Source organism: Vulpes vulpes, chromosome 6 (genome assembly GCF_048418805.1).
Source record: "Vulpes vulpes isolate BD-2025 chromosome 6, VulVul3, whole genome shotgun sequence".
NCBI lineage: Eukaryota > Metazoa > Chordata > Mammalia > Carnivora > Canidae > Vulpes > Vulpes vulpes.
The window spans coordinates 104,790,030-104,807,643 of NC_132785.1; the positions used below are offsets into that span (position 1 = coordinate 104,790,030).

The window sequence follows — 17,614 nt, forward strand, 5'->3', positions numbered from 1 at the left end:
TTAGAAAGTCTGATCAAAAGCAAATTTTCTTGGTTCCTTATGTTTAACTGGAAGATTAACAGGCAGTTAACTTCTGAAATTAAATGCCTTTTGCCTTTCCTTTGTAAGTACTCAGTTCTTTTCATTTAAGGTGACATTCAGTAGGAAACCCTGAAAATGTGTCCCAATGCCTTCATATTAACACTGTAGCTACCCCCCTCTAACCAGGCATAGGGAATAACTGTGTGGCTTAATCATGGGGACAAAACATTAAATGGTCCAGGCTCCCTTTGCAATATCTGAGGGAGAAAGAGTACAGGAAACCAGAGGAAAGAATGGGACTAATGCATAAAATAGCCAGAAAAGAGATTAAAGAAAAAAAATCCTTCATAAAGAGATATAAAAAAGCAAAAGTCATGAGTCAAAGGAAAGCAAAGGAAAATCTGCTTTCTGTTTTTATGGTTTTTATGGAAGCAGGTAATGGTCTGAAAAAGTCTCCAGTGAATTATTTTACAAAGGAATCCAGTAAGGAAAAATGTAATCTAAAATAAAAATAATATATAGGCCAAACATTATAGTTACTATCCTGGCTGCTAGAAAGGAATCCTGGTGACCCTGGCTGCCTTTAGCATCCAATTGGATGTCTGTGGGCAATAGTACTGATGAATTACCTTTCAAACATATTTGTGTGTGTGTGTGTGTAGTGCCAAGTACACTGTAGAGAATTGTGGGGACTCTCCTCCCCTTAGCTGGGTAAGTAGACATGAGAATACAAAATTACACTGGTAGGATAAATGCTATAAAGAGAGTGTGCACAGGAGCACCTGGGTGACTCATTTGGTTGAGCATCTACCTTCATCTCAGGTCATGATCCCACGGTCCTGGGATCGAGCCCCACAAGGAGCTCCTTGCTCTGTGGGGAGCCTGCTTTTCCCTCTCCCTCTGCGTGTCACTCCTCCTGCTTGTGCTCTCTGTGTCAAATAAGGAAATATTTTTTTAAAAAAGACAAAACCAGACGCCCTTGGACAACCTCTGGCTACCAAAGGAACCAGACCCCTTTGCACGATCTCCCAACAGTGAGATAACGTCGGTAGCTGGCACCACTGAATATGCATATAATCATAAAGTGTTAAAAATCCCTGCGTTCCCCTTACTGATTAACTGCCCTAAACCCCTTTAATAATCCCGGAACTAATAATTTTGGCCTTTGGACAAAAGTCCACCTTCTCCCCAGGTGGCCAGCCTCCTGAACAAAGCTCATAATTCCTTTCCAATCAAAACTTGTCTCTTGAGTATTGGACTTTACAGCAACAAGCAGTGGAATTTGGGTTTTGGTAACAATGGTTCTTTGAAAGATTAATATGATAACTATCAAGAATGGGGACCTAACTACAGATCCTGCAGATATTAAAAGACCACAGAATATGGGTAATATAAAACTATAAACTCTAAAATTCATCTCAAGAGATCCCAAATAGCCTCAATCTTGAAAGGGAAGAACAGTTTGGAGGCCTGATACTTCTGAGTTTGAAATTGCACCTTATAGGGTTAATGTAATGAGGCAAAAGTTAGCAAAAAACTTAAAGCTTGTTTTCCAGAGAAACGTCTCTCCCTAATCAGCTAGCTATTGTTTCTTTTCAGATCCCACTAACAATTATACTAGATTTCTCTGCAGTAGCCTGGACTCGAGGTCAACTAATATGGTTCCAGCTTATGAACAAGCAAGGTCTAAATCCCTTAGCCTAAATGGTCTTAGACCACAGAACAGACTGCCTACTAGCAGATGAAGAGCTATGCTCCCTAAGCCATCAAAAACCAGCCTAAGCTCAGCCATCAAATCACTGCTACCATAGATGAGCCAAGTGTTCCAAGCTGCCTCTGCTTCATTATGTTAAAAAGTCTCCACCTAAGAGAAACACAAGCTTCATTAACATATGATGTGTGTATAGGCATGTTTTCTAAGTAAGCCTGCACAGCCTTACCTGTCTTTATATGTGATGACAAAGTTCCCCTTCCTGAATATTCATCCTAAACCCTAAATTAAAAAAACAACAACAACAACAACAACAACAACAACAACAAAAAACCTCTGCTTACCCCCTGCTGGGGGAGTCAGAACTTTGGAAACTATTCCCCATGATCTCATCTGCTGCAAATAAAGATTACTTTATGTGACAGCTCTATCTGGTATAATATCTATCTGTAACTCACCAAGGAGTGAAGTCTCAATAGATCAATGCAATAGGGAGCCCAGACCTTCACATAAGCCTTCACAGATAGAGTTAAATGATTTTCAACAAGAGTGCTAGGACTATTCAGTGGGGAAATGAGTCTTCTCAACAAATGGTGTTCAGAAAATTGTATACCCACATGCAAATGAATGAAGTTGTAGGCCCTTATCTAATGTCAAATATAAAAATTAACTCAAAATGGAGCACAGACCTAAGTAAGAACTTAAAACTATGCAATACTTCAAGGAAAACGCAGGGGAAACACTTGACACTGGATTTGGTAATGATTTCTTTGAAATGACACTGAAATTAAGAACTGTGCCCCAAAGGGTTAATGAGGTTAAAACTATCACCAGGGAGACCCCTACGGATACCCCTTTAATCTTATCTTTTAGAGGCAAACAACAGGAAGAGCTCCACAGGCCTAGACCAGTTTGAGATTGACCACTGACTCACACCAGAACAGATGGACCATGAAGTGTCTTGACAGTTACTTCTAGTTCATTATACCATTAAAGTCTCCGCCCAACAAAGAGCAGAAACTTCATTAACAGAACACAGGATTACATGTATAGGGATGTGATTTTGTGACCAACTAACATGAATTTGCTACTTGGTGAGTTACAGATAAAGATTACGCCAGGTGGAGTTGTCACACAAAGGAAACTTTATTTGCAACAAATAAGGAGATCACAGGGAATAACTTCCCATGGGGGTGAGTGGATTTCTTTTATTTAGGGTTAGGATGAATAGGAAGGGGAGCTTTGTTATTCCATGTTGAGGTGGGCATACGTTGTACCCACAGAATAGGAAAAAATACTTACAAATCATGTATCTGTCAAAGGATTGATATCTAGAATATATAAAGAACTCCTACAACTCAACAAAAAAACAATTTAAAAATGTGCAAACAACTTCCCTATCATTTTGTAAGATTTTTAGTAAAATACTTCAATTAAAAAAAAGATACACAAATGATACATGAAAAGATGTTCAACATCACTGATCATTAGATGGGTGGGATATTGTGATTCTTATTAAGAAATATTTATTTGATTTTCATCCTCTTTTTGGCACAGAGTTCCTAAAAACGCTGGGATTTCCTAAGTGAGGAGAGCCATAACAGTGCATTTTGTGATGTTATGAGGTGACTTCTGGAAGGCTCTGAGGTCATCTAAGGATGGGGGCTGGTTACCTGAATATTCAACCATGTGACTAAAGGGCTGGAATTTTCAGCCCCACCCCTACCCTTAAGAGTAAAGGGGATGGAAATTATATGGTCAATGATTTAACCCATCATCTCCATGTAATGAAGCCTCCATAAAAACCCAAAAGAAGAGGGGGACAGGGTTCAGGGAACTTCCAAGTTGGCAGTATACATGTGGAGATCTGGGAAGAAGAGCAGCACACCCAGGAAGGTCATACGAGCTCTGTACCCCTTCCCACATACCTTGGCCTACACATCTCCTCCAACTGGTGGTTGCTGAATTATATGGTCACCTTTCAAAAACAAACTGGTAATTTAGTAAGTAGTTTTTCCTGAGTTCTATGAGCCACTCTAGCAAATTAACCTAACTAGAAGAGGTGGTCACGGGTACCTCTTACAGCCAGTCAGAGGCCCAAGAGACAACCTGGACTTGTAAGTGGCACCCGAAGTGGGTAGTTTTGTAGACTGAAGCCTTAACCTGTGGGATCTGACACTGTGTCCAGGTAGATGGTGTCAGAACTGAGGTGAATTGTAGGACACCCAGCTGGTGTCTCAGAATTGCTTGGTGGTGTAGAAAAAATATACACATTGGAATTGATGGCAGAACTGTATGAGGTAAATAAAAACCAAACCCACAATGAGATAACCACTTCACATCAATTAGGAGAGCTAATTAAAAAAACAACAACAAAACCCAATAACAAGTGTTAGTGAGGATGTGGAGAAAACAGCCCTTTCACATAGTTGGCTGGAATATAAAGCTGATGCATCTGCCATGGAAAATAGTAGCAGTTCCTCAAAAAAACCCCATTATCATTTTCAGGTGCACACTTAAAAGAACTGACAGCCGGGACTCAGATATATGTACATAAACATTTGTAGCAGCATTTTTCACAAGAGTCAAAACATGGAAATGGAGTGGGTAGGGGGCTGCATTGGTCAAGCACCTGCCTTCAGCCCACGTCATGATCCTGGGGTTCTGGATGGAGCCTCACATCAGGCTCCCTGCTTAGCAGGGAGCCTGCTTCTCCCTCTGCCGCTCCCACTGCTCATGCTTCTACTCTCTCTCAAATAAATCAATAAAATCTTAAAAAAAAAAAAGTGGAAACTCAATGTCCACCAACTGGATAAACAGAATGTATGTATATACAGACAGACAGACATACAATGGAGTATTATTTAGCCTTAAAAAGAAAATTGATACTTACTTATACATAGATGAAGATTAAACATCTTATGCTAAAATAAACCAGACACGAAAAGGCAAATATTGTATGATTCCACTTATATGAGGTACCTAGAGTAGCCAAATTCAGTGACATAAAGTAATACAGTGGTTGCCAGCATCTGGGGAAAAGGGAAAAGAGGAGTTATTGTTTAACAAGTATGGAGTTTCAGTTTGGGATGATGAAAAAGTTCTGGAGATGGATGGCAACCATAGCATGATAACATGAATGTACTTAATGCCACTCAACTATATACTTAAAAACTGTTAAAATGGTAAATTTCATGTTATTTATATTTTAGCATAATTTTTAAAGAAGGTATAAGACTGAAAAGAAACAAAACTGTTTATTCCCAGATGACATTATCATGGATGTAGAAAATCCTAAGCAATGTACAAAAAAAACCCCACCACAACTAATAACTGAACTTAGTAAAGTAACAGGCTACAGGGTCAAATACACACACAAACAACCCACCTATACATCTATACAGTAAGGTAAACAAATGTAAATTAAAACTTTCAAGTAAATTTTAAAAGTTATTTAAAAATTTTTTAAATAGCATAAAAAATGTATGTCTCAGAGTAAATTTAACAAAACATGTACAAGACCTGTACTCTCAAAACTCTGAGAGAAATTAAAGAAAATCTAAATGAAGAAATATAGCATGTCTGTGGTTCTGAAGATGTAATACTGGTAAAATGTCAGTCCTCCCCAAATTGATCTGTTGGTTATTCCCTACCAAATAGACCACTCCTGAATGTGAAATGTAAAATAATGGAGCTTCTAAATAGACATAGGATCACATCTCCATAAACTCAATGAGAAGAAAAACCTCAAATAAGACACAAAAAAGTATTAACAATAAAGGAAAAGACTGATAAACTGAGCTACATTAAAATTAAGAACTTCTGTTCATTTTTAGGCTACCATCAAGAGAGTAAAAAGGCAAGCCAGAATGGAAAAAAAATACACTTAAACACAATATACATAAGGGGTAAAAGTAAGACTCTTATCCAATGCATACCAAGAATGATTACGACTCTATAAGACAAAGACAAAACAACAAAAAACCCAAAAACGACGAAAACAACCCAAGAAAAACGTACAAAAGACAAACTTCACAAAAACAGACATTCAAATCACCAATAATAACGAAAGGACGCTTAATGTCATCAATACCAGGAAATACAATTTTCAGCCTCAACAACACACATCAGAATGACCAAATTTTTCTTTAATTGACAGTATCAAGGGTCAACCAAGGTGGAGAACAACAGAAACTCTCATAAACTGCTGATGAGAGTATAAACTGACACAGCAACTTTGGAAAATATTTTAGCATTATCAATGTAAGTAGTATAATGGCATACGCAGCAATTCGAGTAAAACAATAACATGAACAGCATATGTACACTGTTACTAGTTTCCTAGGGTTGCTAAAACAAAGTACCACAAACTTTAAAGCAAAATAAATTTGTCTCAAAGTTCTGAAGGCTACATGTCCAAAATCAAGGTGTCAATGGGGCCATGCTCCTCCTGAAACCTATAATTTTTCCTTGCTTCTTCCTAGCTTCTGGTGAATTGCTGGCAAGCTCTGGCATTCCTAGACGTGTAGATGAATGAATCGCTCCATCTTCACATGGTGTCGTTCTCCCTTTGTCTCTTCACATGGCCTTCTTGTTTTTTTTTGTAAGGACATCAGTCATATTGGATTAGGGGCTGAGCCTAATTAAGATTAGCATGACCTCATCTTGACTAATTATATATGCAATGGCCCTATTTCCAAATAAGGTCACATTCTGAGGTACTGGGGGACAGACACACAATTCAGCCGACGATATACAAAAGTACAAGAAATTTTTAAAGGCAATTTTTCATAATAGCCCAAAACTGTAACAATCCAAATGTCTACTACCATCAAAATACACTTTAAAAGCTGTAATATATTTATGTAAAGGACTACTACACAGAAATGAAAATAACATGAAACAACTTTGATGAACCTCACAAACATTAAACAAAAGAAGACATACACGAAACACTGAATCCATTTACATCAAAAATAAAAGGCAATCAAAAAATACACTTATTTAGAGACAGTTACATGGTAAAAATTTAAAGAAAATAAGTGATTAACCATAAAACTAGAATAAGGGTGAACTCTGATCAGAAGGACAAGTGTTGTGATTAAGAGAGGACATAATGGAGATTCTGGGGTCCTGGCAAAGTTCAAATTTTTTTACTTGCATGATGATTCACACAGGTATAATAAGCTGTACTCTATTATTTGGACTACTTTTCTGTAAGTGATATTTCATAATGTAGTTGAAAGAAAAGGAGCTTTGCTGGCAAAATACCTGAAGCAAACATGACAAAGAATACCTTTATGTTACAAGTTCATGCACTTTTAAATACATGGAAAATACGCAAAGTGCAAAATTTTATAAAATATGTTGCCTTTTGTAGAAGAGGGGAAATGAGAAAATATCTATTCCTTTGTAGAAAAGAAATCTGGTAAAGGTAAACTACAGGCTAACTGGTTATTCTAGGGCAGGAGGAATGAGGTGGAAAAGACAGAAGAAATGAATGGGGGTGAGAAAGAAGGGGTGTGGTACTGAGAATCTCTTTTGGACAGCTCTGACATTTAGAGCCACGTTATTATCTCAGACACCTCAAAACAATACTAGAACAACAACAAAGCAGAAAGAATCAGTAAGATGAAGGGGAAAACTAAAATGGAATTCAAAACAGAACCAAATGAAATGAACCATTTAATGAGTGACTAATGTAACCACAATGAAGAGGGGAAAAAAATTAACCCAAATAATTTTTAAACACAATGTCTGAACTATATATATCATCTTTGAGCTAAAGACAAAAAGAACGCTAAGCAAATACCAAGCTCTTACATTAGGTTTCTTTTTTGCAGTACTATAGGTTAGCAATTCTAAAACTTTGTTATTCTAGGATTAAGCAAATTAAGAACATTACAAAGAAAAGAAACCAGAATTGTTATCAATGTGGAAGAGAATTATAAATATGGAAGAGAACAGTGAACTCAGTGGTCATGGACTGCAATTGATGGTATCAATGTGAATTGATGGCTTTTTATATACAGACAATAGACAGATACTGATGTATGTGGATGTACTACATATTCACTCACATATGTATGTCTATATCTATTTCCTTATTGTCAACTGAGAAGACCTAGTATGAACGACATGCCAGTAGCAAATGAGCACACAGAGCACACAGATCTTGGGTTTCCAAATGCATTTTCCACCAAAAGGTCTGAGACATCTTTAGAGAAATGGCTGACTACAGGGTTGGGGTAAGCCTGAAATATCTTACTGTGCCAAAACATAAAGAAAATGCTCAATAAATGACAGGGTCATTTCAAAAGGACAGAGGAATCAGCCTGAAAGGGCACCTACTGGTCCAATCTGAGACAATGTGAGCATCAATGCAAATAATCATAGTAAAGAAATATAACTTGTTGAATATGTTAAGAATACAAGAGTCCACAAGCCCACAATCATGTAAATAAGCTGGGAAGAAAGGAAAGCTATTCTTTATAGCAAAAAACAAACTAAAAAAACAAACAAAACAATATAGAAGAAATGATGGAATTAGAAAATGGACATTTGGCAACCATTACAGTAATAAATGACTCAGGGAAAAATGACCAATGGATGCTTTTACTGGGTAAAAGGTTGAGGAATAATAGGGAATTTATGAGCCTTACACTATTTCCCTCACATGATACCTATGAATTACAAAAGGAAAAATAGTAACTTTACAATGGAGTAACTTAACAAACACTACCTTATCCAAGAGATCAAAGTTAACGGTGCCCAATGGGGCAAATTGACAGCATGTGCCTCCGTACGTACCTTTTCATGGTATTCCTGACAAAAGTGAGTGAAGTGAATTTAATCATGAAAATATATCAAAGAAACTCAAATTGAAAGACAGTGAACAAAATAACTGGCCTAAATCCTTTAAATATCAAGTCATGAAAAACAAGGAAGATTAAAGAACTGCTAAATAAATTTGTATATATTTATTGAAAATATATCAAAGAAGCCCAAATTGAAAGACAGTGAACAAAATAACTGGCCTAAATCCTTTAAATATCAAGTCATGAAAAACAAGGAAGATTAAAGAACTGGTCCATATCAAAGGAGACTAAATACATTAGACAACTAAATCCAATGCATAATTCAAGATATTCTTTTGCTGTGAATTTATTATTTTGCTGTAATTTCTTGGCACTACTGGCAAGATCTAAATAATCTACAGATTAGGTAGTAATATCATGCCAGCTTAATTTTGATAATTGTACTGTGGTTATGTAAGAGTCTGTCCTTGATTTTAGGATATACACACTATAGCACTTAGGGAATATGGGCCTTATGATATGTGTAATATATATATATGTATGTGTATATATATACATATATATGGGTGAACTATATATATATAGAGAGAGAGAGAGAGGAATATATAGAGAGCAATAAATAGAAAGGCAGTGATAAAGCAATCGACAGTAAGAGAGGAAAGAAAGAAAAAACACGAATAGAAAAATGTTAATATATGGGGAATTTGGGCAAAAGATATATATGTAGGATTTTTTATACTATTCCTGCAAATTTTCTATAGCTTGAAATTATGTCAAAATAAGAAGCTAAAACTCTTACCATACAAAAAAATCAGATAGTTCATGAAAGCAAAATCAAAGATGAGAAATTATTCAATCACTTAAAATATTTTTTGCTACTTAATTGACACTAAAAACAAAAATGACAATTATTCAGTAGTAGCCAGATTCTAGAGAAGTTGGCATTTGCATACTTTGCTGTTTGAATGACAACTGGTTCCAAATCTTTTGAGAAAAACCAGTTGACAATATGAACTGAAGAGTTAAAAAAAAAGGGAGAGAGACAGAAGAGATTTCAAATTCCAATGATTCTACTAGTGGGACTCTATCCTAAAGGAAAAACACAAAATACTGAAAAGTCATTATACACAAATGTGATCACTATAGTCCTAAGTAGGATACAGGGAGAGCTTAAAGAAAACAGTCACTCATGGAAACTATTCAGTCACTAAAAAGTCTATGAAAACTAAGTAAACATGGAGAAGTACTTACAAAAGACATAGTTATACGATAAAAGTAAAATTCCATGAACAGAATAATTACAAACTACAGTTTTTAAAATGTGCACAAAGAAACTTCACAACACTGTTATAGTAGTAGGGGGACGTTTTTCCCTTTTATCTTTCAAATTGTCAGTAACTATTATTTTAATACTGAGAAGTACACAACTAACAAAAGAAAAAATGAGATTAGTTCCTCCTTTCACGTTAATCCTTTGTGTTTTACAAAGTGCATCCGGAAACATTTCAGCAAGAGAAATAAGGGGGAAAAGTCATGATAAAGTGATTTATACAAAGATCTTTATTTTATTTTTGGATGTATATAGCAGTATACATTTGAGTAAGGAGGCTGCTCAAGTCCAGTAGGGGAAAGGTTACAAAACATACATAAAAAATATTCATATCAAAAGCATGAGGATCCTTACATCCTTTCTTAAAGAACAAACACATTCATACAAATGGAAGGATTGTGGTAAAGAATTTTAAAGTTCAAGAGCCTGTCACAGTAATGAGGTATCAATAATGGGCAAGAGGAGTCTTGCAAGCTTCTCTCCTATCCATTGCTCACTGAAGTCTCATTCGTTTTTCAGGGGGGCCTTTGGTGCTCACTATCTGTTGGACGTTCTTTGTGGTCTCCTTCTCCTCAGATTTTACCGTTTCTGGTATAGGTTCTGCCTCTTTTTTTGTCTGATCCACTAGACATCAAAAGCAGGTATTTTTGGAAGGGAGAGGAAAGTGAAGGGATGAGATCAATTTAGACAACAATGTGAACAGTTCAGGCTCAAGTTCATTTAGAATTGCCTATCTCAAGTTCTAAATTTAGCTGTTCCATCAGGCAAATATATAAGAACCTATTTACAAACCTAAAAACCTATAACCCAGGAAAATTTGTGATTGTAGACAGAAACACATGATATTTAAATAAGACAATGTGCATAAACAAGATACATAGTCTTTCCCAGGCTGAACAGATATTTCAATACCTGTTTTCAATGATGAAATATAACACCTTTTTTCATACTGAGATTTGAACTAAAAACAAACTCAAATCACCTCGGCCTCTCCACACCTGCTCAATACTTACTCTTCCACTTGAATTAATCTTCTAAATACTAATACCACTATCACAGAAGCATCATCTTTTGGTAGTTCAGCAGATCTCAAAAATTAGGACTAATGAATTACCATAAAGGTCTAGAAGGACAAAAGGACCACAGTTCATCTTACATGCTACAGTTGTTACTGAGTTAAACAAACTGGTTTTATTTCAAGTTTAATAAGAATATCGGGAACCATACCTGGGACAGGCTTTTCTCCAGACTTTTGCTATAATTTTAAAAAAAGGAGGGGGGAGGAAAAAATAGGGCAGGTTAGCAAAGTTTTCTTCTTCTTGACTTCATAATTCTTATTAAAATTATACATTCATTCAAATTATATTAAAAATGACACCATAAAGAGAAACTACTATTCCCATACCATAAAATTTATCATTTTCTACTTATTTCTTTGTTCCAGAAAAGACACAAAACCATAACTAGAACAAAAAGAGTCAAACATAAACAATCCTCCCTTGAACATCTATCTACATAGCCCTGTGCCTCTGCATCCAAGCTGTAATGCTTTACAAAAAGTAAGTAAAATCCAATGGGAGAGAATAATGGAGTCTTTCAAAATTCCAGAGGCTTATTTGTTTAGGAGATAATGAACTTGAAGAAAGCAGAATGAAATACAGAAGAACACTCCAACTTTTAAAGTTGGCATGTATGGGAAGCAAAGAGGGAAAAAAAAGTATTTTTCTATGAACATAAGGCTTCTGATGAAAGTACTATTAAAAATCGAAGTATAGGAAAGAAATGATGAGGGGATCATGAGTCAGGAAAAAGATCAGATCCTCCCCTTCTGTAGAGCAGTTCTTTTATCCGATTATTGTCATCTCCCTTTTCCTATTAACTTAAATGCTTTAAAACACTGTCCTCCTTCTCCATCCTCAAGGATCACAACTTACTCTTCACTTGCAGCCAATGACTCTATATCCCGTTTTTTAAATAAGAATGTCAACACCCCAAGTTCCCTCCCATCTAACTCCTTCAAACTTATTATTCCTTTACCCATACACACATACATAAATACACACACACAGTAGCTTTATAGACTTCTCCAACATCCCAAAAGAAAAATGTTTTACTTTTAAGGTTAATGTTTCCAGGTATTTTCTGAATTTCTTTCTGAATTTACATGCCCTCCCTAAGCTTTCTCAATTCCTAGGACTAAAGACTACAAAATCTCCTGATATCACATGTTCCAGATTCATGCTATCAACTGTGTACCAGCCCATTCCAACTGCAAGTTCTGGGATTACACTTTTTAAAAAAAATATATATATATTTTATGGAAGTTCGATTTGCCAACATACAGCATAACATCCAGTGCTCATCCCATCAAGTGCTCCTCTCAGTGCCTGTCACCCAGTCACCCCATCGCCCCCACCCGCCTCCCCTTCCACTACCCCTTGTTCATTTCCCAGAGTTAGGAGTCTCTTATTGGGAACATTACACTTAATAAGAACAAAATTCAGCTCCATATTATCCACTATACAGAAAAGATTAACATAGAAAGCCCAAGGCTGCTATCCTTAGGCCAGCTTGCAAGGCTGGCTCTTGCTAATGACTAGGAACTTGGATTTCAGAAGGTTCCCATCATTCCCTGATAGTGGTGGCTCACTGTGTTTAGACTGTACAACACTGTTAATGCTGAATATTTACCTCCCTTCCAGGAATGTGAATTTTGGTATGAGCTAGATAGAGTACCTACATGATGAACCCTCTTCCCTCTACCAAAAAAAAAAAACATGAGCACCAAGTCTCTCCTGGATTTCCTTGGGCAAAAATACCACACACATATTGCCTCATTTTCACTGTTAAAAGAAGAATGCATTTTGTGTAATTCCTAATGGGAAACTGAGGATATAAGCCTGCACATGGCTCCTCCAGACTCTACTTGTCTTTTTCCTTAAATCTGGCTGTACATCCTTACTATGTCACTGTAATAAATCCAGTGAGTCCTTTAAGCAAATCTCCAAACATGAAGGTGCTCATGGTAACCTCCAACACACCTACCTTATCACATATCCTATGAACATATTAGGATTTAAGCATGTCTAAAGTAATCTGAAGGAACAAAGAATTTTTTCTTACTTTATAACAGGAGAGAAATACCTGGCATAACACTGAGGAAGTGAGAAATTGAGAGGGAGTTTTATTATCTGCTACTGAATCATTTGAACTATACTGGACACTGGACTTTATCTGAACATTTGAATAATGTCGTTATGTACCTAATGCACTCTCTCATCTTTTCTAGTGAATACTGTCAGACAAACTAATAGGATATGATTTCAGATAGAAGAGTAGAATGGGGGCACCTTTCTGACAAAATTTAATTAGTAACCTTGTGATAAACCTAGCTAAATACTACGGTTTTCTAGCAGTTTCTGAAAATAGCACTGAAAAGACATTCACTGTAAAAGGACCTGAACTCCCATCACATCAGTATCAGTGTAACTTTCAGTAGTAATGAGAATTAAAATATGGAAAAAGGAATTCCAAGGAAGCAGGCAAGACTTTTCTAATATTCTTTTAAGCACTTCTCATAGGGGTAACCCAGAAGCTCAACTGTCAAATACAATAGATGAGTAAGAAGTCCTGAGCTACAAATAGTTCTGGGAGATACAATGGGTAAAGAGAGTTTGTAGGAGACTTCAAGTAAACCAAGAATCTATTTTCTTCTCTAGATCTGAGAAACGTTTTGGGTAGAAGGAGCAAAGGGATTAACAATTCTAGAGAGAGCTATCTTTCTCCTAGTTCTGTTATACAGAGTTAGACATTCTCTTTGGGAGTTGGCTTTGGCCCTTGGACGGTTAAAAGAAGGTGGGGGCTCTAGAAAATGACAGTTGACGTAGGACTCCGGCTAAAACTTTAAAAGAAAAATGGGGGCACCCGGGTGAATCAGTGGGCTGAGCATCTAACTCCTGGCTTTGGCTCAGGTAGTGATCTCATGGGTTGTGAGATCAAGCCCTGTGTCAGCCTCCACACTCAGTGGGGAGTCTCCTTGAGATTCTCACCCTCTCCCTCAACCCCCTACCCCACGCGCCCCTGTACATGAATGCATGCTCTTTTTCGCTCTCTAAAATAAATAAATCTTGAAAGATAAATGAAAGATAAAACATAAAAACCTCACTAAAATGATAATGCAGTCTACAACCTGCTTCAAAATAATTGGAAGTAGAGAAAGAAGACACAAAACAAGACTGGCCACGTTTGACAATTGTTGGAGCCAGGTAACAGGCATATGGGGGTTTTGTTCTTAATTATTCTTTCATATATTATTTTAAATTTCTAAAATGTTTTGCTTTAAGATTCAAGAGAGTCTTTGAGTTTTCTACACGGTCCAGCCTAGCTCATCAGGATATGAAAACATATGGGATTTAAGGTCAGAAAAAAAAGGCCATTTGGCTGGAAATACCTAAGAACCCAGGCACAGCAATAAGCTACTAAATGCTATGGAGACTGACTGATGAAAATAGAACCCTTAACAGTTAATATTTAAAGCACAACCTGTTTCTTTTCCTATATTCTAAATTTTAGTTATCAATCAAAACCAAGTCTAAATCTAAGCTTGATCCAAATCGGCAAAGTCGTCAAACTTTCACCCTTTGCAGACATGATACTCTCTATGTAGAAAACCCAAAAGACTCCACTCCAAAATTGCTAGAACTCCTCAAGCAACTCAGCAAAGTCGCAGGATATGAAATCAATGCACAGAAGTCAGCTGCATTTCTATACACTAACAATGAGGCAGAAGAAAGAGAAATCAAGGAATTGATACCATTTACAACTGCACCAAAAACTTTAAGATACCTGGAAATAAACCTAACAAAAGAGGTAAAGGATCTAAAATTTCTATGCCACCCAGAGCAATCTACACATTCAGTGCAATTCCTACCAAATACTGTCAACATTTTTCATAGACCTGGAACAAACAATCCTAAAATTTGTGTGGAACCAGAAAAGACCTCAAATAGCCAAAGCAGTGTCAGAAAAAAAAAACAAAATTGGAGGAATCACAATTCCAAACTGCAAGCTGTATTACAAAGTTGCATCATCAAGACAGAATGGTAGTACTGGCACAGAAACAGAAACATAGATCAGTGGAACAAAATAGAGAACCCAAAAATGGACCCTCAATTCTATGGTCAACTAATCTGTGGCAAAGCAGGAAAGAATATCCAATGGATAAAGGACAGTTTCTTTAACAAATGGTGGGAAAGTTGGACAGCCACATGCAGAAGAATGAAATTGGACCACTTTCCCACAAGATACACAAAAATAAATTCAAAATGGATGGAAGACCTAATATGAGACAGGAATCCATCAAAATCCTAGAGGAGACGGGGATCCCTGGGTGGCTCAGCGGTTTAGCACGTGCCTTTGGCCCAGGGCGCGATCCTGGAGTCCCGGGATCAAGTCCCGCATCGGGCTCCCAGCATGGAGCCTGCTTCTCCCTTTGCCTGTGTCTCTGCCTCTCTCTCTCTCTCTCTATCATGAATAAATTAAAAAAAAAAAAAAAGAAAAATCTTTAAAAAAAAGAAAAAAGAGCTTCTTTCTTTAAAAAAAAAAAAAAAATCCTAGAGGAGAACAAAGGCAGCAACCTCTCTGACCTAGGCCACAACAACTTCTTGCTAGACAGGTCTCCAAAGGCAAGAGAAACAAAAGTAAAAATGAACTATTAGAACTTTATCAAGATATATAAAGCTTTTGCACAGCAAAGGAAATAGTCAACCAAACTAAAACAACCTCCTGAATGGGAGAAGATATTTGCAAATGTCTAATCAGATCAAAGGCTAGCATCCAAAATCTATAAAGAACTTATCAATCTCAATACCCCCCAAAAAATCCAGTCAAGAAATGGGCAGAAGGCATGAACAGACATTTCTCTAAAGAAGACACACAGGGACACCTGGGTGACTCAGTGGTTGAGCATCTGCTTTTGGCTCACAGCATGATCCTGGAGTCCTGGGATCAAGTCCTGCTTCTACCTCTGCCTGTGTATCTGCCTCTCTCTCTGTATCTCTCATGAATAAATAAATAAAATCTTAAAAAAAAAAAAAAGACATGCAAATAGCCAACAGACACATAAATAAATTATACTTATTTTAGAAAAGTTAAAAATAGAGCTACCCTACCACCCAGTAATTGCACTGCTAAGTATTTATCCAAAGGATATAAAAATAGTGATTCAAAGGGACACATGCACCCCAATGTTTATAGAAGCAATGTCCACAACAGCCAAAATAAAGAGCCCAGATGTCCACTGACTGATGATTAATAGATTAAGAAAATGTAGTGTGTGTATACAGAGTATGTATATGTGTCTGTATACAGAGTATGTGTGTGTGTACATATATATGTACACACACACATATATATATATGTACACACACACATACTATGGAACATTATTCAACCATCAAAAAGAATGAAATCTTGCCATTTACAATGATGTGGATGGAACTAGAGCATATTATGCTAAGCAAAATAAGTCAGCTACAGAAAGACAAATACCAGATGTTTTCATTCACATGTGGAATTTAAGAAATAAAACAGATGGATATAGGAGAAGGGTAGGAAAAATAAGATGAAAACAGGGAAACAAATCATAACAGACTCTTAATTACAGAAAACAAACTGAGGGCTGCTGGAGGGGAAGTGGGTGGGGTGATGGGATAATTGGGTGATGGTCATTAAGGAGGGCATTTGATGTAATGAGCACTGGGTGTTGTATGCAACTGATGAATCACTAAATTCCACTTTTGAAACTAATAATACACTATATGTTAAATTAAATTTTAATAGTAATAATAATAATAAATCTAAGCCTGAAGCCTCAGAATCATCCTTAATGCCAACCTCTCCAAATCCAATCACCAAATTTAGGCAATCCTAAATCTAAATATATCTTTAATCTATTTTCTATAGCCACATAATTAATTAGAGCTCTCTACAACCTAACTTCTCTGATTCCAAACACCACATTTTCCTAAGCATCCTCTACATTGTTACTGGTTGTCTTCCTAAGACATAAAACTATATTACTTCCTTGCAACTGTATGGAAACAAGTCATGGGTCCCTACTGTTACCATCAATAGTTCTCACCTAGTCAGTGATAAGGGTCTAGAAGATGAGGTAGAAGGTATTTCTTTTTTTTTTTTTTTTTAAGATTTTATTTATTTACTTATTCACAGAGACACAGAGAGAGAGGCAGAGACACAGGCAGAGGGAGAAGCAGGCTCCATGCAGGGAGCCCGACGTGGGACTTGATCCCGGGACTCCAGGATCACACCCTGGGCTGAAGGGGGCGCTAAACCACTGAGCCACCTGGGCTGCCCAGAAGACATTTCTATACTTAAGAGAGTATCTATTTTTTTTTTAATGTTTTATTCATTTGAGAGAAAGAGAGTGTGAGAGAGCAAGAGCAGGAGGGAGAGGGACAGAGAATGTGAAACAGACTCTACACTGAGCGCAAAGCCTAAGACAAGGCTCCATCACCTCATGACCACGAGATTAGGATCTGAGCCAAAACCAAGAGTCAGATGCTTAATTGACTCAGGCACTCCTAGAGCACTTAAGTCACTCAGGCACCCTTAGAGAGCATGTATTTTAAAATGAATATACAAAAATTGCTACTGCTTTGTCTGTAGTGATGATAGTTCAAATACTTCAAATTACTTAATGCAGCTAGAAACCTG

The 17,614-nt window shown here is 36.8% G+C and overlaps 1 protein-coding gene across 3 annotated transcripts in view; it reads right to left on the reverse strand.

Moving 5' to 3' along the window:
* Nucleotides 1–5,859: 5,859 nt before the first annotated feature.
* The window catches only part of MED6 (mediator complex subunit 6), a 64,281-nt gene continuing 52,526 nt past the window's right edge, over nucleotides 5,860–17,614 (reverse strand). For 2 of the 3 annotated variants that reach the window (XM_072761863.1, XM_026008497.2), the window contains exons 7-8: nucleotides 11,108–11,135; nucleotides 5,860–10,504 (exon numbers count right to left, since the gene is read on the reverse strand). In XM_072761863.1, coding sequence (XP_072617964.1) covers nucleotides 10,374–10,504; nucleotides 11,108–11,135 — 159 coding nt within the window. In that variant the 3' untranslated portion in view covers nucleotides 5,860–10,373. The remainder of the gene's footprint in view (nucleotides 10,505–11,107; nucleotides 11,136–17,614) is intronic. The other variant, XR_012002223.1, reaches the window with a different exon arrangement.